General features: G+C 40.2%; 1 protein-coding gene across 2 annotated transcripts in view; it reads right to left on the reverse strand.

Annotated features, from left to right (window-relative positions):
• Positions 1-8,608: 8,608 nt before the first annotated feature.
• The window catches only part of CHD1L (chromodomain helicase DNA binding protein 1 like), a 58,988-nt gene continuing 45,427 nt past the window's right edge, over positions 8,609-22,169 (reverse strand). For both annotated transcript variants that reach the window (XM_007119457.3, XM_007119458.4), the window contains 8 exons: positions 21,397-21,545; positions 20,405-20,568; positions 19,650-19,855; positions 18,479-18,577; positions 11,536-11,606; positions 11,317-11,431; positions 10,127-10,235; positions 8,609-8,962 (listed from right to left, as the gene is read on the reverse strand). In XM_007119457.3, coding sequence (XP_007119519.1) covers positions 8,884-8,962; positions 10,127-10,235; positions 11,317-11,431; positions 11,536-11,606; positions 18,479-18,577; positions 19,650-19,855; positions 20,405-20,568; positions 21,397-21,545 — 992 coding nt within the window. In that variant the 3' untranslated portion in view covers positions 8,609-8,883. The remainder of the gene's footprint in view (positions 8,963-10,126; positions 10,236-11,316; positions 11,432-11,535; positions 11,607-18,478; positions 18,578-19,649; positions 19,856-20,404; positions 20,569-21,396; positions 21,546-22,169) is intronic.

The raw sequence follows: 22,169 nt of genomic DNA on the forward strand, positions 1-22,169 counted from the left end.
CTTATGTTCATAAGTAAGAATAGCCTATCATTTTCCTTGCTTGTATTGGCTTTGTTTTATTAAGGTTATACTGGCCCCATGAAATGAATCAGGGATACCACCTCTTTATCTATCCTCTATACAAAAGGGAGTATATACAAAAAGGGAATGACCTTCTGGGTTATTTAGTAGAACTTTTCTGTAAAGTATTTTGGGCCTGGTGTTGCAATATTCATTTGCCTGAAAATATCAATTTTGCTTTAATTCTTAAATGATATTTTAACCAAGTAAACAATTCTAGGTTATTTCCTTTCAGCAATTTGAAGATATTAATCTACTATTTTTAACCTTCCATTTGCTGTTGAGAAATTTGCTCATAGTATAAATTTTATTCCATGAAGGTTATCTGTTTGGTTGGTTGTTTTTGTTTTGTTTTGGTTTTTTCTCTATGTCTATTTTAAGATCTTCCCTTAGTCTTTGGTGCCCTGAAGTTTTACTATGATACGTTTACATGGGGATTTCTTTTTATTTATTCATTCCCTGTTTGGGAATCATTACTTCATGAAACTTAAGTATTAATATATTTCATAAATTTTAGAATATTTCAGCCATTGAATTTTCAGCAAATTGATTATTACAGCTCACCCATTATCTCTATTCTCTTATTTCATATTTTCCATCTTTGTCCTTCTTTGCTACATTCTTAGACCTATGTTCCATTCCACCAATTCCCCCTTTTTTTTTTTTTTTTTTTGTGGTATGCGGTCCTCCCTCCGTTGTGGTCTCTCCCGTTGCGGAGCACAGGCTCCGGACGCGCAGGCTCAGCGGCCATGGCTCACGGGCCCAGCCGCTCCGCGGCATGTGGGATCTTCCCAGACCGGCGCGCGAGCCCGGTTCCCCTGCATCGGCAGGTGGACGCGCAACCGCTGCGCCACCAGGGAAGCCCCCAATTCTCTTTTTATTGTGTCTAATCTGATTAACCCATTGTAGTTTCCTACTGTGGCCGTAACAAATTGCTACAAATTTAAACAATGTTTAAAACAATAGAAATTTATGAACTTACAGTTCTCTAGTTCAGAATTTCTAAATGGGTCTCCAGGCTAAAGTCAAAGGTTGTATTCCTTTCTGGAGGCTCTAGAGAAGAATCTGCTTCTTCACCCTTTCCAGCTTCTAGAAATTGTTCACAGTTGTTGGCTGATGGTTTGCTTCCTCCAGTTTGAAAATCACATCCATCACTCTGACACTGACTGTTTTGCCTCCCTCTTCCATTTTTAAGTACCCAAGTTATTATATTGGGCCCACTTAGATAATCTAGTATTAGTCTCTTTACATTAAGGAAATCTGATTAGCAAATTTAATTCCATCTGCAACCTTAATTCCTGTTTTCATGTAACATAACATATTCATAGGCTCCAGGGATTAGGACACGGACATCGTTGGGGGACCATTATTTTGCCTACCCATCCACTGAGTTAATTTCAATGATTTTATATCTCATTTCTACAAGTTTATTTGGCTGTTTTTCTAGTCTGCCTGGTAATTTACTATACTCTCTCATTTTTGTTCATATTTTCAGTTCAATCTTATTTCTACAAATGTTGTAAATATACTTTTAATATTTTACATCTGATAATTCCAATATGAGGCCTATTGGGTCTAAATCTGCTATTTGTTACTCCTGATCTTTTAAGGTAAAAAGAGTGATTGGGGGAATGTACAAGGTGCCTTGGGAAACATAAAAGAAAGGTATTTGGAATATTCTTGTAGGTTAGGGGACAGTTCCCAGAAGAATGATAACTAAAGTAAGTCCTTTTGCATGAATTAATACTCTTAAGAAGGGGTTAGGTGTGTCAAGAGAAAACAAAGTATAAACAAAGACACAGAATCCTGAAACAAATGGTGAATGCAGTGAACTAGGAGTGTTTGGTGTTATTGGAACAAATGAAAAAAGTAGCTGAAAGAAAATAAGGCTAGAGAGGTTGGTTGACTGACTCTAAGAGTGAATCGAGGTGATGCTGTGAACCCTATCAGTGATGAGAGTTACTGAAAATTTTAAGCAGGGAATGATACAGTCAGATTTGGTGTCTTGAGTATGTAACTCTACATATTTTGTTTTGCTTGCTTCTTTTGTTTTGCTTTATGCAATATGATAAGCTTAGTCTTTTAACGGGCAATGTAGTCCATTTACACTTACTAATTAATTACATACTGATTTGCTTCTATGTGTTATATTTTATATCAATCTCTGTCAGTTTTCTTTCTCCTTACCTGATTTGTTTGTTTGTTTTGGATTGTTAAATTGGTATTTATATGTTCCCTCTAAAAAAGGGAGACCACTTCTTGGTTTTATCCCTGCCATACCCTCTACTTCTCAACTGCAACAGCATATGCAAGAAGACAATGTGGTACTATTTTTTTAATATTGAAGAAAAGACCTTTGAAACAAATTTCAGATTTAGCCAAAAAGTCATTCAAATGTATATGAATAATAAAAGATCCTCAAATATACTAAGTTCCTCAAGCACGATGAGGGAGTAAGATAAGTTAGTGAGGTAGTATGTTGTCCAGGGAGCATCTGCTGGTTTTATTCCTCTTATTTGAATAATTCCTCCAAAAGTATATTTAAAATAGGTCTTTTTGTGACAAACCTTCTGAGACTTTTGGAAATTATACAATAATGTGCCTAGGTGTACAGGTTCTTCTCTTTTGAGGTATGGGTTCTTCTTATCCCTTCTATTTAGTACTCTATGAACACTATAAATCTCAAGTTGTTAATCTCTCATTTTATTATTATTTCTTATTAAATGTAATTTTTTAAATTTTATTTTTTTTCTTTTCCATTATGGTTTATTACAGGCTATTGAATATAGTTCCCTATGCTATACAATAGGACCTTTTTGGGGCTTCCCTGGTGGTGCAGTGGTTAAGAATCCACCTGCCAATGCAGGGGATACGGGTTCAATCCCGGGCCTGGGAAGATCCCACATTTGCAGAGCAACTAAGCCCATGCACCACAACTACTGAGCCTGTGCTCTAGAGCCCGCGTGCCACAACTACTGAAGCCTGCGTGCCTAGAGCCTGTGCTCTGCAACAAGAGAAGCCACAACAATGAGAAGCCCACACACCGCAATGAAGAGCAGCCCCCACTCGCCACAACTAGAGAAAGCCCGCACACAGCAACGAAGACCCAACACAGCCAAAAATAAAAACAAATACCAAGTGATATCACATGGTATTTGTCTTTCTCTGACTTACTTCACTTATTATGATAATCTCTATTTGTATCCATCTTGCTCTGATTGGCATTATTTTGTTCTTTTTTATGGATGAGTAGTATTCCATTGTATATATGTATCACATCTTCTTTATCTATTCATCTGTTGATGGACATTTAGGTTGTTTCCATGTCTTGGTTATTGTGAATAGTACTCCTATGAACATAGTGGTGCATGTGTCTTTTTAAATGATAGTTTTGTCTGGGTATATGCCCAGGAGTTGGATTGCTGGATCATATGGTAATTCTATTTTTAGTTTTCTGAGGAACCTCCATACTGTTTTCCATAGTGGCTGCACCAATTTTCATTCCCACCAAAAGTGTAGGAGGGTTCCCTTTTCTCCACACCCTCTCCAGCATTTGTTATTTGTAGACTTTTTAATGATGGTCATTCTGACCAGTGTGAGGTGGTTCCTCATTTTCTAGTGATGTTGAGCATCTTTTCATGTGCCTATTGGCCATCTGTATTTCTTCTTTGGAGAAATGTCTTTTTAGGTCTTCTGCCCATTTTTCGATTGGGTTTTTTGGTTTTTTTGTTGTTGAGTTGTATGAACTGTTTGTATATTTTGGAGATTAAGTCCTTGTCAGTTGCATCATTTGCAAATATTTTCTCCCATTCTGTAGTTTGCCTTTTGTTTTGATTATGGTTTCCTTTGCTGTGCAAAGGCTTGTAAGTTTGATTAGGTCCCATTTGTTTATTTTTGTTTTTATTTCTATTGCCTTGGGACGCTGAGCTAAGAAAATATTGGTACAATTTACGTCAGAGAATGTTTTGCCTATGTTCTCTTCTAGGAGTTTTATGATGTCATGTCATATTTATGTCTTTAAGTCATTTTGAGTTTATTTTTGTGTATGGTGAGAGGGAGTGTTCTAACTTCATTGATTTACATGTGGCTGTCCAACTTTCCCAACACTATTTGCTGAAGAGACTGTCTTTTTGCCATTGTATATTCTTGCCTCCTTTGTCAAAGATTAATTGTCCATAGGTGTGAGGGTTTATTTCTGGGCTCTCTATTCTGTTTCATTGATCCATATGTCTGTTTCTGTGCCCAAACCATACTGTTTTGATTACTGTCAGTTTGTAGTATTGTCTGAAGTCTTGAAGGGTTATGCTTCCTGCTTTGTTCTTTTTCTTCGGGATTGTTTTGACAGTTCAGTGTCTTTTATGGTGAGGAACTCCAACATTTAATGGCTGGGTGTTTGGGGCTGAATTGTGTTTTCCAAAATTCATGTGTTGAAGCCTTAATGCCCAATACCTCTGAATGTGACTGTATTTGTAGATAGTGCCTTTAGAGAGGCATTAAGTTAAAGTTAGGCCATTAGGATGGGGCCTAATTCAATCTGACTGGTGTCCTTGTAAGAAGAGGAAACTTGGAAATACAGATACCAGGGTATGCACGCACAGAGGGAACAACTTGTGAGGATACAACAAGAGGGTGGCCATCTGCAAGACAAGGGGAGGGGTCTCAGAAAAAGCCAACCCTTCTGACATCTTGATTTTGGACTTCAAGCTTCCTGAACTGTGAGAAACTAATACACTAGGTAAAAAGAAGACCATGGCGGAAAACTGTGCAAAGATGATAAAAGATAAGTTCCTGGATTATTGTGTCACAGAAGAGTATCTTGTTGCAGAAGCCAAGGCAATAGTGTTTCAAAAAGAGGGAAGCAGTGGACAGTGTTGAACTCTGCTCAGATGTCAAGATGAGAACTGAAAAATGTTCTTTGGATTTAGCGACTTGGAGGTCATTGGTATTCTTAACACAGACTCTCTTGGTGGAGTGTAAGTGCAGAAAGTCAGAATGGTGTGGGTTAGAGTCAGTGGGAGGTGAAGAAACAAAAGCAGTGTAGATGGGACAACTCTCTGAAGGTTGGGCTGTGATGGGGGAGGGAATGAGGATTTAGGGAGTTCTTTTTAAAAAATTTTTGGCTGTGCCAGGTCTAAGTTGTGGCACATGGGATCTTTTGTTGCAGTGTGCGGGCTTCTCTCTAGCTGTGGTGTGCAGACTTCTCTCTAGCTGTGGCGCGTGGGCTCCAGAGTGCGTGGGATCAGTTGTTGCGGCCCGTGAGCTTAGTTGCCCTGTGGCATGTGGGGTCGTAGTTCCCTGACCAGGGATTGAACCAGCGTTCCCTGCATTTCAAAACGGATTCTTAAGCACTGGACCACCAGGGAAGTCCCTAGGGAGTTCTTTTTAATGAGAGTGACTTGACCTTGTTTGTAAGTCAATGGAAAGATTCTAATTTAAAGAACAAACTGAATATATAAGAGAAAGTAATTGGTAGAATAACATTCTTGAGAAGGCTGGAGGGGACACAGTTCATAGCAGACATGGGGGAAGGGGGCAGTTGACCTTTTTGTTAACATAAGGGAAGGAAAGGGTAGAAGGATTGTTGTTCATTTTCTGGCTGGTGAAGGTCCTAGGTTTTTAAACAATCTTTGCTTCCTAAAATGAAATCTCAGTTCAACTTTGCCTTATAACTAGTGTCATTTCCTCTCATGTTCTGGCATTTAGTTGGTTGGTTGTCTTATTTTCAGTGTGGTTGTGAGTCTTCACCTTATTGCCACTAGTATTTGAGTGAGAAGTTGGGAGAAGCTTCAAAGGCCAGTTGCTAGTCAGACACCATAAAAATGACAAGTTTGTATATTCTCAAGTTTTACATTTAAGTACTTAAGCCATCTGGTGTTTATGATATATTCAGGAAGTCTAATACTTATCCCAACTTGCTAGCCAGTTATCCACATACCATTTTCAATTCAATATTTGAGTACCTATTAATTTATTTGTGTGATAGGGAAAATAAATGAGAAATCACCTTTCTCAAAGGCCTTAGTATTTAGGCAGTAATTAAATAAATATACCAATGAGTATAATATGTCAACAAATTAAGTGCCATAAACCCAATTATCATTTGTAGTTCAACCACAGGGAGGTTAGATTTTTCTGGATTCCTAAAGAATCAGATTTGATAGGGGACAATAGCGGGTTGGAGATACAGGAGGGGATTTAGAGGGTGCAGTGTGTCCAGGGAGGGACCAGAATGAGCAAAGGCCCAAGCAAGAAACTGTAGGATGTCTTTGGGAAATAAGGTTAAATTATGGTGGAAGACAAGTAATGCTCGAGCGAGCTTATTCTTCACTTAGTAGACAACAAAAGAAAACACATTGGCCTAGAGATGGTTCGGGGCTCTAAAATGGGTAATTCAAGCTATACTTGAAGAGGATTAATTAACTTAGAATGTAGTTTAGATTGATGGGACAAAAAAATAAACAATAGGCATGTTACAAAGTGAAGGAAAGTTTATTAAAAATCAAGAAAATATGTAAGATTGTACATAAAGAAAATTTCAAGTTTAAGTTCCTCACTATCTCAATAAGCAGGGCTTTTTAAAATTGATGTTTATGGTACAAACTTCTCCACAAAAGCTCATCAGTGAACAAACTCTTATATTGTCCTCTTGGCCCTATCTTGGCCTCCTCAGAGGAGAGGGCCAGATGGCATCAAAGATGCTGTGGAAGAAATGGGACAGAACCCTTGGGATAAATAAAGTAGGCAGCTTCTCTCATTCTTCCTTCCCAGACAGTGACACACTTTGATGGGAAGAGTGAAGGGGTTATGAGACAGAAAAGACATATGGAGATAAAGCAGAGCAGCATTTTTTTTGTTGTTATTTTTTTTAAGATGTTGGGGGTAGGAGTTTATTAATTTATTTTTTTATTTATTTTTGCTGTGTTGGGTCTTCGTTTCTGTGCGAGGGCTTTCTCTAGTTGTGGCAAGCGGGGGCCACTCTTCATCTTAGTGCGCAGGCCTCTCACTATCGTTGCCTCTCTTGTTGCGGAGCACAGGCTCCAGACGCGCAGGCGCAGTAGTTGTGGCTCACGGGCCTAGTTGCTCCGCGGCATGTGGGATCTTCCCAAACCAGGGCTCGAACCCGTGTCCCCTGCATTAGTAGGCAGACTCTCAACCACTGCGCCGCCAGGGAAGCCCAGAGCAGCATTTTTGCCTGATGAGCTAGGAGAGGTCAGAAAGGAAAGCAGGGGACTGCCACTAACAGGTGACCTCATGTTTAAGGGAGAAAGTGCTACATGAGTTTTCTCTTTCCGTGTTGTTTTGCCCAGTTTACCAGGGGGCAGACAGTCATGGCCCAGGGCCTTCATCCAGAGAAAAGGCCCATACGGTTGGAGCAAGTGGGACAGTATAGGGTGAAAAGAAGCCCCTTTCTTTTCAAAACAAATACCTGTGTCCCTAAAAATGTCAGTTATGCTCCCTTTGGGGGTGAGTTCCCCGCTCTGATGCCCCTCTCAGATGTTCAGAAACATCTACAGGTAGCCCTATGCACTCTGATATCCAAAGGAAGTACAGCTTTTCAGGAGGGTATACAGCTTTTGGACAATCAAGTTTTCTTTGCATCTGCTTATACCTCACCTGTTTGGACTCTGGCTGCTTTTGAAGGCCCGGCAGCTTACTTATGCATTAGCTTAGATTTCTCTACATTCTCCCTTTTTGGAGTTCCAATTCTGCTTCTAAGACTTAAGATGCCAGTCAAGAGGTTAAAGTTATTATAATCACCCATGTGTCAAGGGCTGGTGGTTAAGAGTAATAGATAGGAGGCACTAGAAATGAAAGTAAGAAATTTTAGGAAAAACAAATTAAGGAATTGTGAATTTAGGGTCTAATAGGTCTTCAAAACAGATGCTAAATTGTTGAAGGGTGAAGGAGCCGAGACGGAGTCAAATCGAACAGTACAACCCAGGTGCCAACAGCACTCCTCTCCTTAGAAGGTCACGGTCCCAGCTCTGAGACTTATGGCCTCAAAGCAGCAGAAATCAGGCTGGCTGAGGATAGTCAGCCAAGACTGAGACTTCATGTACAAAGTGTGAAAAGCCATAGCTTACATGGGTGTCTCCTCCTAAGACTCCTTCTCCTGTGGTTCTCTGCCCCCTGCCCTCCTCAGTCTGACATTCGCTGTCAGCTTTGTGCCATTTCCACAATTCCCTTATTTCTTGAAGCTGAACTGATTCGATGGGAGGGGGAGTGATCTTCTGGTTTCTCTGAAGTCACATTTGACAGGCCTCTGGGCCAATGTGTGTTCTTCTAGCTCTGAATGCTGAGCAGGATGAAGAGAAGGGCAGGAGGGGCTCCACATGTCTGGATCAGGAATCTCATTTCTCAGCCTTTCCCCTCGGAGACCTATCTTTCCAAAGCATGAATTGGCTGAAGGTGCTTCCTTCCCCTAGAGCCACCCTGTTCTCCTATTACCTCTCCTTTCTCCTTAATCCATTCACCTTTCTCACTATAAAGAAATCAGTCTGATGGAAGGGACAAAAACTAGATTGAGGGGAAAGAAAGCAAAGAAACCTTTAGAGATAGAAAATGTATTTATTATTATGCAAATAGCTGTGCAAACTGGGGCCCTGGCAAGCTGCCAAAGGATTTTCCCAAATATTTTGTGCATCCCTGTATTACACGTACCACATCAGTACCACATCCAGGAGAACAAAATTAGAATTCAGAAAACAGAGCACCTCAGAGGCCCACCAGATCCTGATTCCTTTTTGACATATTCTATTACAGTAGCTTTGAGCAAACATCTTGGCTGGTTGCTGAAGGCTGGATCTGATGCTGAGCCGATTGTTAAGGCACCAGCTGTCCTAAGGAGGAAGATGAGGCCTGTGGATGAAGGATGGCAGCCTTGCTTCTAGGAAAGTAGTAGCTGATAAGGACGGTCAAGGAATATATATTTCATCACTTTAAAAAACTTTAAAAGTTTTTAGGGCTTCCCTGGTGGCGCAGTGGTTGAGAGTCCGCCTGCCGATGCAGGGGACGCGGGTTCGTGCCCCGGTCTGGGAGGATCCCGCATGCCGCGGAGCGGCTGGGCCCGTGGGCCATGGCCGCTGAGCCTGCGCATCCGGAGCCTGTGCTCCGCAGCGGGAGAGACCGCAGCGGTGAGAGGCCCGCGTACCACAAAAAAAAAAAAAAGTTTTTAAAATCAACTTTACTAAATCTACTAAAGTCAACTTTACTAAAACTACTAGTTCTTTAGTAATTATTGAAATAACCACTCCAGAAGTAGCATGCCTTAGTTTCTTTTTACCATATCATAAATCTTTCCAATATTGTTAGTACTTATTACTGTAGAATTATTATCTGATATACTAAAACTCTTTTGATACTGCTTGAATTGCGCAAGTGTATAAACCACAACTTCTCTGCTAAGTTTTTACAGTGGTTTAAATAAACCACCACTGAGTGAATTAATTTCAGTAAGTAAGTAAAAAGATGAAGTTTCTGTATAATTATAGCACTTGGGGGCCAATTCAGCTTCTTCTAGTAATTCTGGACTCAGTACAGTGCAAACAATGCTAACTTACACAGCAAGCAGGTCATTAGAAGAAAATACTAGTCCAGAGAAACTAGATTATATCCTCATGGTCAAAATGAATTTCACACTGGCTCCTTAAGAATACATTGAATGGGTTCAGAAATAAAACAGTTCACTTGTTTGTTTGTTTGTTTATTTTAGTGAACAGAGTGAAGTTCTTAGAATCAGGACTTGGTCTATGGGCCTGAAGGATCTCCAGAGAATTGATGTGAAAAAGATTCAGTATGTTAGCAAATGGCAATTCTTCAATTAATTCCCCTCTTCATATATCTTTTAATTTAGCTGTTGGCACCCAGAAATGCTTGGGTATATTTACCTCCTTGGATATATACAAGTTGGAAAATGCTTCTTAGTTTTTTCTCATTGAAGAGGTATAGACTGAAAAACATGGCAGAAGAAGACTTGGCCTTGGATTAAATAATGACACCAGAAAAATGCAAGACATTTTCCCCTTTTGAGCTGGAAGTGCACACCATCAGGATAATAAAAGGATACATGTAAGTTGGGATGCCTCTTGAGGCCAAGTGTTTCCGAATAAGTCGTTCAGTACCATACCAGTTAAAACCTTTCGTGGCATGTCCAATGCGTGGAAGATGGACACTTGCTGTTAAAAAAAAAAAAAAGATCATGATGTCTTCATTCATCAAATTGATTAATGTGTATAAAATATACATAGGAGATAATAACATATTCTGAGTCACTTTGTGGTTTCCAAAGAACAAAATGTATATAATCTTGGTGTGTCCCACTCAAACCATATGATTATAATGTCAAAAATATTCTGGGGAGGGGTTGTAATAGGGGAAAATTAAATTAATTCTATTGAACACAAGGACCTACAGGCTCTGGAAATAAGTAGGTACTATGGAAATAAAATACGATCAATGATCAAGATGTAATTAAAATAAGCAAAGATTCTTTAACAAGTCAAGGGGACTTCCCTGGTGGTGCAGTGGTTAAGAATCCGCCTGCCAGTGCAGGGGACGTGGGTTTGATACCTGGTTCAGGAAGATCCCACATGGTGCGGAGCAACTAAGCCTGTGTGCCACAACTACTGAGCCTGCGTTCTAGAGCCCTTGAGCCGCAACTACTGAGCCCCCAAGCCTAGAGCCTGTGCTCCGCAACAAGAGAAGACGCCGCAATGAGAAGCCCATGCACCTCAACGAAGGCGTAGCCCCCGCTCGCTGCAACTAGAGAAAGCCCATGCGCAGCAACGAAGACCCAATGCAGCCAAAAATAATAAAATAAATTTATTTTTTAAAAAGTCAATCAGTTCAAGAAACTCTGAGACACACTGGGCTTAGAAACAAAATTGAACTCGGGTTTTTGGCAGAGAACTGTCTGCTAATGCGGACTGGGACTCTCCAAGAGGCGTTTCACAACTGCATTATGACCAGTTTACTTCATCTCTGGTCCTTTACTTCCTCATCTGTAAAATGATACAAATACCCAAGTGGATGCAGGCGATCCACAGAGATAACGGATACAAAAGTGATGTAGAAAGGAAAAGGGCTTTGCAAATACAAGATGAGGAGGTTGTTACTTCTGTGATCTCTCATACTGGGGCTTACCTTTACCATGTATGTTGAATGGGGTCTTGACATTTCTTACCTCCCTTTAAAAATCACATCATATGCTTGGGAACAGAAATTCATCTATCCCTGAGCACAAGTGGAAGAGCTTACCTTTCTTTTTCTTTGCTGCTAAAAATATCTTCTTCAGGCCCTCGTCTAGGGCTGCCATCTTAATGCCAGACAGGACATTGGCGCGATCACGGTGCTGGGCCACAATCAAGGCCAACTAGGAGGAACGATCATTAACTGGGTGGGAGCAGGAGTAGTTTCAAGGGGAGGTGATGGGAGTCAAAGTTCAGCTCTGATAAACTGATGTGGTTTTTTACTTACCAAATCTTGCCCTTTGTTTCTTGACTCTTTATCATCAATAGGAAATAAAAGGACACCTCCCAAACTCAAATCTGAGGTAAAACAAAAGGGAGCAACAGAAAGAACACAAAGTTCACTACAGAATGAGATCCCTGAGGAAGGACTATTCTGAATCCTCCTTACGTCTTGCCTTTTCCAAATCCACTCAGCTATGGGTAAGAGTGGCACCCCTGTCTTGTTCCTGATATTAGAGGAAAAGGTTTCAATTCTTGTGGAACATAATGTTAGCTGTGGGTTTGTTGTATACGGCCTTTTATATTATACTGAGGTATGTTCCTTCTATACCCAATCTGCAGAGGGTATATTATCACGAAAGGATGTTGTATTTTGTCAAATGATTTCTCTGCATCTACTGAGATGATCACTTTTATCTTTCATTCTATTAATGTGGTGTATAACATTTATTGATTTGTGTATGTTGAACCATCCCTACATCCCAGGGAAAATTCCTGCTTGGTCATGGTACGTAATCCTTTTAATGAGTTCCTGAATTAGGTTTGCTAATATTTCATTGAGAATTTTTGCATCAATGTTTACCAGAGATATTGGTCTGTAGTTTTATTTTCTTGTAGTGTCTTTATCTGGCTTTGATATTGGTAATACTGGCCTCATAGAATGAGTTTGGAAGTATTCCCTCCTCTTCAATTTTTTGGAAGAGTTTGAGAAGGACTGATGTTAATTCTCCTTTGAATGTTTGGTAGAATTTGCCAGTGAAGCCATCTGGTCCTGGAGTTTCCTGTGTTGGGAGGTTTTTAATTACTGAGTCAATCTCTTTACTCATCATTGATTTGTTCAGACTTTCTAGTTCTTACTGGCTCAGTCTTGGTAGGTTGTAATTCTATGAACTTATCCATTTCTTCTAGGTTATCTAATTTGTTGGTGTACAATTATTCATAGTAGTCTTATGATTCTATGTATTTCTATAGGGTCAGTTATAATTTCTTTTCTGGTTTTGAGTCTTCCCTCTTTTTCTTAGTCTTGCTAAAGGTTTATCAATTTTGTTTATCTTTTTGAAAAACTAGCTCTTAGTTTCATTGACCTTTTGTTTTTCTGGTCTCTATTTCATTTATTTCTGCTCTGAGTTTTACGTCCTTTATTCTTCTAACTTTGGGCTTAATTTACTCCTCTTTTCTAATTCCTTGACCGGTAAAGTTAGGTTGACTATTTGTGATCTTTCTAATTTCTTAATATTTGCATTTATTACTATAAGCTTCCCTCTCAGAACTGTTTTTGCAACACCCCATAGGTTTTGGTATGTTGTGTTTCCATTTTCAATTTTTTGAAATATTCTTTGATTTCCCTGTTGGTTTCTTCTTTGACCCATTGTTTGTTCAGGAGTGTGTTGTTTAGTTTCCACACACTTGCAGATTTTCCAGCTTTCCTCGTTTTATTTCTAGTTTCATACCATTGTGAACAGAAAAGATACTTGGTATGATTTCAATTGTCTTATTTTGCTAAGACTTGTTTTTTGCTCTATCATATGTCTTGTTGAAAATGTTCCACGTGCACTTAAGAAGAATGTGTATTCTGCTGCTGTTGGATGGAATGTTCTATAGATGCCTGTTAGGTCCACTTGGTCAAATGTTTGGTTCAAGCCCATCATTTCCTTGTTGATTTTGTCTGGATGATTTACATATCACTGAGAGTGGAGTATCGAAGTCCCCTATTATTATTGTATTGTTGTCTATTTCTCCCTTCATATCTATTAATATTTGCTTAATGTATTTAGGTACACAGATGTTACGTGCATAAATGTTTACAACTGTTACATCTTGTTGATGAATTGATCCCTGTATCATTATATAATGACCCCTTTGTTTCTTATTACCACTTTTGGCTTAGAGTCTATTTCGTGTGATATAAATATAGCTACTTCCACTTTCTTTTAGTTTCCACTTGCATGGAATATATTTTTCTATCTCTTCACTTTGAGTCTACATGTGTCTTTAAGGCCCAAGTGGGTCTCTTATAGGCAGTATATAGTTGGGTCTTGTTATTTTTATCCATCTAGCCACTCTGTGCCTTTTGATTAATGAATTCAATCCATTTACATTTTATTTATTTATTTATTTATTTTTGGCTGTGCTGGGTCTTCATTGCTGCACGTGGGCTTTCTCTAGTTGTGTCTAGTGGGGGCTACTCTTCACTGTGGTGCGTGGGCTTCTCATTGCGGTGGCTTCTCTTGTGAAGCATGGGCTCTAGGCACGCCGGCTCAGTAGTTGTGGCACAGGGGCTTAGATGCTCCGCAGCATGTGGGATCTTCCCGGACCAGGGCTCGAACCCGTGTCCCCTGAATTGGCAGGTGAATTCTTAACCACTGCGCCACCAGGGAAGTCCCCAATCCATTTACATTTACAGTAATTATATGTAAGGACTTACTAATGTCATCTTGTGCTTTCCAGTGGTTTTGTATTTCCATTGTTTCTCTTTCCCTCTGTTTTCTGCCTACCTTTGTAAATTGGTTATTTTTTGTGGTGGTATACTCTGGTTCCCCTTTCTCTGTCTTTTGTGGATCTGCTCTAGGTTTTTGCTTTGTGGTTACTATGGCGCTTACATGAAACATCTTATAGACAGAACAGTGTTCAATTGCCTATAAAAGCTGCACCCTTTTACTCCTCCCTTGTATATTATACATGTCACAATTTACCTCTTTTTATGTTTTTATATTATTCATTAGCAGTTTATAGTAGCTATAGTTATTTTTACTACTCTTTTCCTTTAACCTTTACATTATAGTTGAGTGGTTAACACACCATCCTAACACTGAGTTAGTTTTCTAAATCTGACTCTATATATTTTACCTTTACCAGTGTGTTGTGTACTTTCATATGTGTTCATGTCACTGATTAGTGTCTTTTCATTTTGGGTTGAAGAACTCCTTTCAGCATTTCTTGCAAGGCAGGTCTAGTGGTGGTGAATTCCCTCAGCTTTTGTTTGCCTAGGAAAGCCTTTATTTCTCCTTCATACCCAATAGATAACTTTGCTGGTAAAGTATTCTTGGCTGGAAATTTTGATCTTTCAACACTTTGAATATGTCATTCCACTCTCACAACCTGTAGAGTTTCTGCTAGGAAATCTGCTGATAGCCTAATAGGGGTTCCTTTGTAGGTTACATTCTTGTTTTCCCTGGCTGCTTTTAACATTCTTTATCATTGATTTTTGACAGTTTCATTATAATGTGTCTTGGAGAAGGTCTTTTTGCATTGAGATTATAGGGTGATCTATTAGCTTCATGGACATGTATGTCCAAGACTTTCCCCAGGTTTGGAAAGTGCTCAGCTATTATTTCTTAAACTCTTTGTCCCCTTCTCCTTCTAGAAGCCCAATTATTCTGATATTTGTGTTTTCTTGTTTCAATCTCATAACTCACATAGGCTTGCTTCACTCTTTTAAAATTTGTTCTTTCATCTCTTTGTGTTATTCCAAAATTCCTATCTCCCGAAGTCACTTATTCTTTCTTCCATATGGTCACCCCTGCTATAGCTGCTCTCTATTGCATTCTTCATCTCATCCACTGACTTCTTCAGCTCTACGATTTGTTTGGTTTTTTAAAATTTCAATCTCTTTGAAAAGAAGTCATTATGTTAACATATTTTATTCCTGATTTTACTGAGTTGCCTGAGCCTTCTTGTAAAATTCATTGAGTTTCTTTATAACTGCTATTCTGAATTCTCTGTCAGTTAGATCATAATATTCTGTGCCTTTGAGCATGGTTGATAGAGAACTGTCATTTTCTTTTTGTGATGCCATATTTCCTTGATTTTTCATATTCCTGGTACATGCTGGTGCTTTTGAATCTGAAGTAGCAGATACGTCCTAAACTCTGTGCTCATTACCTTCAGCAGATGGGGTATTATGTTCTATGGTTTTGGTATTATATCAGTTTTTCCTATGTGTTTGTGCTCCACTCTTCTTGCTCTGTCTTGTGGCCAAATTTTTAAGCTTTTGTGTCTTCTCTGATTCCTACAATTCACCAGGTTGGCTGCACACCTTTTTTCCCCAGAAGGTGGCGCTATAACTCAAGTTTGTGGTTTCTTCCCTGCCCATCAACAGGACCTGTTTTGAGTGGGCTCCTGATCTAGCAGAGCTCGCTCTCATGGACACACTGCGGAGCAAGCACAGGGAGCCAGCAGCAGAGTTGGGGGGAGGTGTGGGTTTAAGACTTGGTGCCCACACACCTAGTAGGGAGATCCCCAGGGTGGTACCCCCGGGGGTCCTTGAGTGAACTTCCTACTGAGCACATGTCTTTGACACCATTTGAAATTCTTATCATCTGCCTCTTTCCCAATAGACTTCCTTCCCACAGTCGTGGAGCTCCCACCTTAGTACTCCAGATGCTGGCGGAGAGAAACAGGTTTTTCAGCTGTGTTCCACCTGGCGAGGGTAGCTGGGTGCCTCTGCCAGAAAAATCAGCCCCTCAAAGTGTTTCTTTGGGGGGAGGGTTGATGCTGGGAAAGTTTCTCTTACCACCTCTGCTGCAAGCAAACTCATATTTTTCTTTTTCTCCAATGGTATGCCAGAGTCTCCCTTCAGGAAGGCTGGAGTTCTGCAAGTTCTGTGAGTACCTGCCCAGGGCAGCACTCACCTGATTTTTGCCCTACAGCAGTGAGACGGGTCTAGGCAGTTTTGCTGGCTCCATTGGTTCCTTGCCTATACGGAGGTGTGTCTGTCTCTTACCAGTTGCAGTGTAGGTGAGTCTCCTCTTGGGTCTCCCAAAAGACCCACCAAAGCACCTTTGTTCATGTATAGATGTCTAAACCGTTGGTTAAAAAGGGAGATTAAAGAAGGAATGTCTTATGCAACCATGTCACCCCCTTCACGCCTGAATTTTTATGATCTCCTAATTCAATGCCTCTCAAACGCTGCCTACAAAGTACTCCTGTAGGCATTGGAGAGTGAATGCAAAACCCAGAGGCATCCGGGCTGGGAGGGGGTGGGGCATTATGAACGTAAAATTCCTTTAGAAGAGTCTTATGTTTGTCTTAAACTATTCAAATATTGTATTCTACCATACTTACATATTTGTATTTGTATATTTTCCTACCTCATCCAAATCAAATCAAATTCTCTAGAGAAATGTGCTAATTTAATTCTATGGCTTTGCATACTCCAATTTTTTTTTTGGCCTACTCCAGTTTGAACCTTTTGTCCTCTCAATCCATCCTGCATACCCCAATTGTTCAAGTCGTTCTAAAATATTTGCTCTGCTGTGCCATTCTTCTACTCAAATCTCCTATATCTAGCCACTAGCCATTGGATAAGGTCCTGCCTAGAACGGCATCTCCCTGGACAAGTCATGTACCGTCTTCTATAATGTAGCCCAAATCTCTCTTCTTTAAAATCTAACTCTCCTCTATTCCTCAGTCTAAACCCTCTATTCCAGCCTGTCTGACCTACACAACATTCCACAAAAACATTTGCTGCGTAGCTGCAGGGATCATTCAATACCCCATACTGGGAATGGTGGAGTTACAGGGATACCAAAAAGAATGAGACATGGTTATGGGCTCTCCTGCCCTTTCTCTCCACCTATTTAAATTCAACCCAACCCACCCTTCCAGGCCTAAGAGAACTTTCACCACTTTCCATGAAGCCCTCCCTGATAATTCAAGCCCACTTTTCATCTACCCTGCTCTGCCTTATTTCAATCTTTCTTCAGAAAACAGTGCACACTCCCATCTCTGTTTCCTTACTGACCACTTATGCCTTAACACTGTGCAACCAGGTTTTACTTTTCACACTCTCTTCCAAGTGCTCCAAGGTCATGTGACTGCCCTTGGGGCAAATCCAATGGCCTTTTACCAATGTTCATCTTCACTTCAGTGTCTGACACTACAGACCACTTCTTGACATCTCTCCTCCCTTGTACCTCAAAACACTCCATTCTCAAGGTTCTCTTATTTTTCTGACAATTCCTTCTTTCTCCCCTTCTTGCCTCTGCTCCTAAATGGAGGTGTTTTCCATGCTCTATTCTCTGCCCTCCTGTTCCTCATCCAAATGGGAACTTCTCAGCCTGCATCTCTAACTCCAACCTCCTCCTGAATTCTCTCCTTTTCCAGCTGCCCAATCAATATCTAGAGCTGGGTTAATTATTTCACACATATTAAACCCTGTAATATGTAATCTGTTTTAGTAGAAAGAGTATTCACTCTAAGTCCTTACATCCCCTTCTACCCTGGAGAAGTGAGCAGAAGAATTAATTAGGAAAAAAACAATCTCTAAGAAATGTGAACAGCCCTCCTCTATTGGACAAGATCCTTCATTTCCTATGGAACCTGAGAGGCTAATCACAATAATCGCTTTACTCCTCTTGCCACTTTGTGATCTCCACACATAACAGGAGGTGCCCTGGCCCCTCCCTATGCCAAGGGGGAATACTGTCCAGCTTCCAAGTTCCCCTGCCCCGCACAGCTCTACTTCTGCCTCCAGGGAGTGTTACTTCATAATACAACCTCCTTCCCTTCAGCACCCAGGTCTTGTTAGCACTTCAATGGTATGTCTCAGTTCTCTCCCACAGGAGTCTGACATTTTCAGGAGATAGTCCCTTAAGAAGATGGAGTGAATTGGGTAAACAATGAAATGCTCTTCAAGCCAACACTTTAACATGCATGCAGGGATTGACATTTATTAAAGTACTTGCAGATTCATTCATTATCCTCATTATAGTTCCACGCGGTGGGTGGAATAATTATCATTCACAAATTACAAATGAGAAAACAGACACAGGGAGGGGAAGGGATTGCCTCAAAGTCACGTATCAACTAGCTGACTGATGACAGAATGCGGACTCCAACCGGCTCTTCCCACTCCTCATCTAGTGCTTTTTAACGCACCTAATACTTGTCCTAAGCGTCCTCTCCCCTCTTCTCCCATCCCTAACCCTTCTCTCTGCTTTGCTTCTTACCTTTCATTTTCCCAGCCAGCTCATATATTTTTCTTGGCTCAGCAGATCTTTTTTCCAGAGCTGTGAATAAACCACCTCTGCCCCAGCGGCCAGAGTCATCTGATAGAGGAAAGAGAAAATTTTCTACTATAGGAGGCAAAATCCAGTCCACAATTTAAAAAAACAAAGGTACACCAAAGAGACTTGTAGAAGAATGATTTTTCAAAGAGCAGCAGAAACTAATCTCCTGCACATATTATACACTGGACTTCTCAAATATGTTTAGGTTTTCTGGAATATACTTGGCCATCATAAAAGAAAAGCATCAAAAAAATTAGTGTTCTGAAAGAGCAGAATCTCTGCAGTACTTCTGTAATTCCTGGGAGGTGGCTGAGGAAAGATGCAGAGCAGACGTAATACAACAGCACACAACTCCCATTTTACAGGTAAGAAAATGGGAAGGTTAAATGACTTATTCAAGCTGGTACTAACACAGCTAGTTAGTACCTGGTATTTACAGTCATTCATTCATTCAATCATACTATAAATATTTGTTAGTATTACATATCAAGAACTGTTTTAGGCACTAGGGTTAGCAGTGGACAAAAAAAAAAATCCCTACTCCCATGAAGCTATTTCCTAGTTCAATGAAACAAATAAGCAAATACATAGGCAATACATCAGGTGGTGATGTATCATCAAGTAAAATAAGGTCAGAAAGTGGATAGAGAAGAAAAGAGGGGTAAGGATGGGGTCTGGGCAAGCAAGAGAGACCTCTCTGAGATGCAGACATTTGAACAATGCTTGACGTGGCCAAGTGGGGAAAGAGGGCTCCAGACAGAGGAAGTAAAAAGTACAAAGGTCATGAGGAAAGAACATGCTTGGAGTTTTGAAAGGATTCATTTGTCTTATAGATGTTACCTCCTTGTACTCTCTTAAAAACCTTGTGCAGAGAACAGGGCAGATCTTATACCATTACACAGATAAGGAAGTTGAGGCCCAGAGAGGCTGGGCTGCTCAACCAGATAAACAAGAGGGACAAGAGTCAAATCGCAGTCTCCTGGTTCTAAAATTCACTCTTTTGACCACACAAGACTACACTGGGCCCATTAATCACCCCTAAATCAGGGTTCTGCCTCATCTTCCCCAGACCTTGGTACCATAAAGACTCAGGCCCCACCACTTCTCCTACCTATGCAGTGCACGATGACAGCATCCTCCGCCCCAGCCTGTGGGTGGGTGACATCACCGCTTACATACTTGATGGAGGTCGAGTCTGGGTCCTCATAACCCAGTTGGGCAGAGCGTTCATCTTCACAGTCCTCCAGGTCCTCTGGTTCGCTCTCCTCGGAAGGCAGGCAGAAGGACTGGTAATCGTTGGACTCCCACCAGGCCATCCTTCAACAGGCCAGAGAGGAAAGGAAATTAACTGCGCTTATCATAATTTCCCTTGGAGCACATCTTGTACTGCTATTCACAAACAGTAAGTGCCAAGTGGAGATGCAATTAGAAACTCACCCTGTTTTCTGCCTATTTGTAAATAAACAAGAAGCCTTACTGATTAGCCTAACTGCCTCCTGACTACTCTTCAAAACTGAGCAGCCACCGGATGTCACTATTTTTAAGAACATGTGACTAAAAGGGAATGTTCAAGTAAACTACTCTCGTTAGGCAGCTGAAATAAAATCCTAAAATTTTCTAGCTTCAACTGAATGCATCTTCTCTGCCTTAGGCACTCAGGACTGTCCTCTTAAGTAGACTAACTGTTGAGGTTAAAGTTTAATCTTTAAAAATGTATTCTGTTACCAGTAGGAACTACCAGCTTTACAGACATTTTCTGCAATTGTAAAGTGATGTTCAACTGTGGACTCACTATGCAATAGTGATTCCTTTACCAACTGGGACCCTCAGCTTTATTAATAATACAATCGAATAACACATACATACTTTTTCTTATGTTCTGCTTCTTCCTTTTTCCTCTTCTTCTCCTCTAATAGTTTCTTTCTCTTGACTGCTGCTTCTTGTCTTTTCTTCCTCCTGTCCTCCAGCTCTTCTGGGCTCAGAATCCGCTTCCTTTTGGTAGACCCCTCCACAAGGCCTGGGATGAGAACCTGTAGGAAGAACAAGCTCCATAACCAGGAAAGCCTGGGGGTTACCTGTTCTTTCATGAGTTTCATTCCTCCCTAAAACACACTCTGAACAGAAGCAACGTGCTTAATATTTCACAAGACATTGCATCTCCACGCCACCTTGGGTGGTGGGAAGTGGTAGCAAGACACTTCAATTAATACATCTTGTAGACATGGTAACCAGGATACTGTGCTCTAAACTCAACCAAAGCACTGCCATGGTTAGTACAGCAATACATCATTTTGATTAATTTCATTAGGAATAAGGTACTTCAGAAAATAACTTTTTTAAAAAATTGAAGGCATACCCTGCAGGATGTTATTTTAGGTTTAACCATTTTTAATGGAAATCTTCCTCAATGTATTATATCATTCTGTCTTAAACAGAATATTTCAACATCATGATTATCTTAATGACAACTAGCATTTAATGAGCACAGATTAAGTGCCAAAAACTGTGGACATTACATACAACACTTATGATTGCCATCCTCTCATAATGACATAGGGTCATGATTGTCAGCAACAGGGTATGGTATTTTGATGTAATACAGTGATCCCTTCAGGGGTGGCTTAGATAGACAAGGCTGCTATCACCTGCATTAAATGGTAAAAAAATATACCCTCCTTGTTATTATTTTGATGCCAACTTCTTACATAGTTTTTATACTAGGGTACAGTCAATGATACTTATATTTCAACAAACACTTACACACTTATTTCTTAACCAATCACTCCCAGCATCATTTTTTGTTCTCTTAGGATGAACGTTTGAAAGAATTTATTCTTACATAAATTAATAGTTCTTACACTGCCTTTATTTCGGAGTAACCGGCCCTCTTGACTAGTCTTCTCCAAAAGGGTTTTCTGAACATTGACCAGTTGCTCAAATGATTTTCTGTCTTCTTTACTAGGTTCCTTAGAATAATCTTTACCTTCAAATAAGTACATGTGGTTTTCTAAAAACATAAAACACAAAGAGAGAAATGTTAGATACTAAAGAAAAATAGATTGATTCTAGTCAAAGCAATAACCAGGGTGAACAAAAGAGCAGCCTTTATTCTAAATGGGCTAAGACTAGCTTGTGATGAAGGTACTGGATTTCTGATCTCACTAATGCTGATGGGTTTGGGATCCACAGGGGGATCTCGTGTATTTACTTTTCAAAGGAGAGAGCATGGCCAAAGCCCTTTTGGTCCATCTCTAGATGGTCTGTGAGTCTCTGCTGGATGCCTCCACCCTGCTGAGTTCTGGAACACTCATCACTCGTTCATTCCACACTACTCCCCAGCATAAATCTCACCGACATTAAGGTTATCTAATAAAGGTAACCAAGAGCATATTTTTAAAATTCCAAACACACCTTTAACACTCAACTTTCTCCCCCCTTTGCTGTAATATTAAAAGGAACAAGTAGAAAATCTAGAAGGGAATAAAGAAGCACAAAAACAATCCCTTAGATTTACAATATTCTTTGTAGATCTCATGAAGCATCTTCATGAGCCTCACCACAGTTCTGATATAACTAACCCCACTTAAGAAAGGGAAAACTGAGGCTCAGACAGTGATCAAGAGACTCCCCA

Source organism: Physeter macrocephalus, chromosome 4 (genome assembly GCF_002837175.3).
Source record: "Physeter macrocephalus isolate SW-GA chromosome 4, ASM283717v5, whole genome shotgun sequence".
Lineage (NCBI taxonomy): Eukaryota > Metazoa > Chordata > Mammalia > Artiodactyla > Physeteridae > Physeter > Physeter macrocephalus.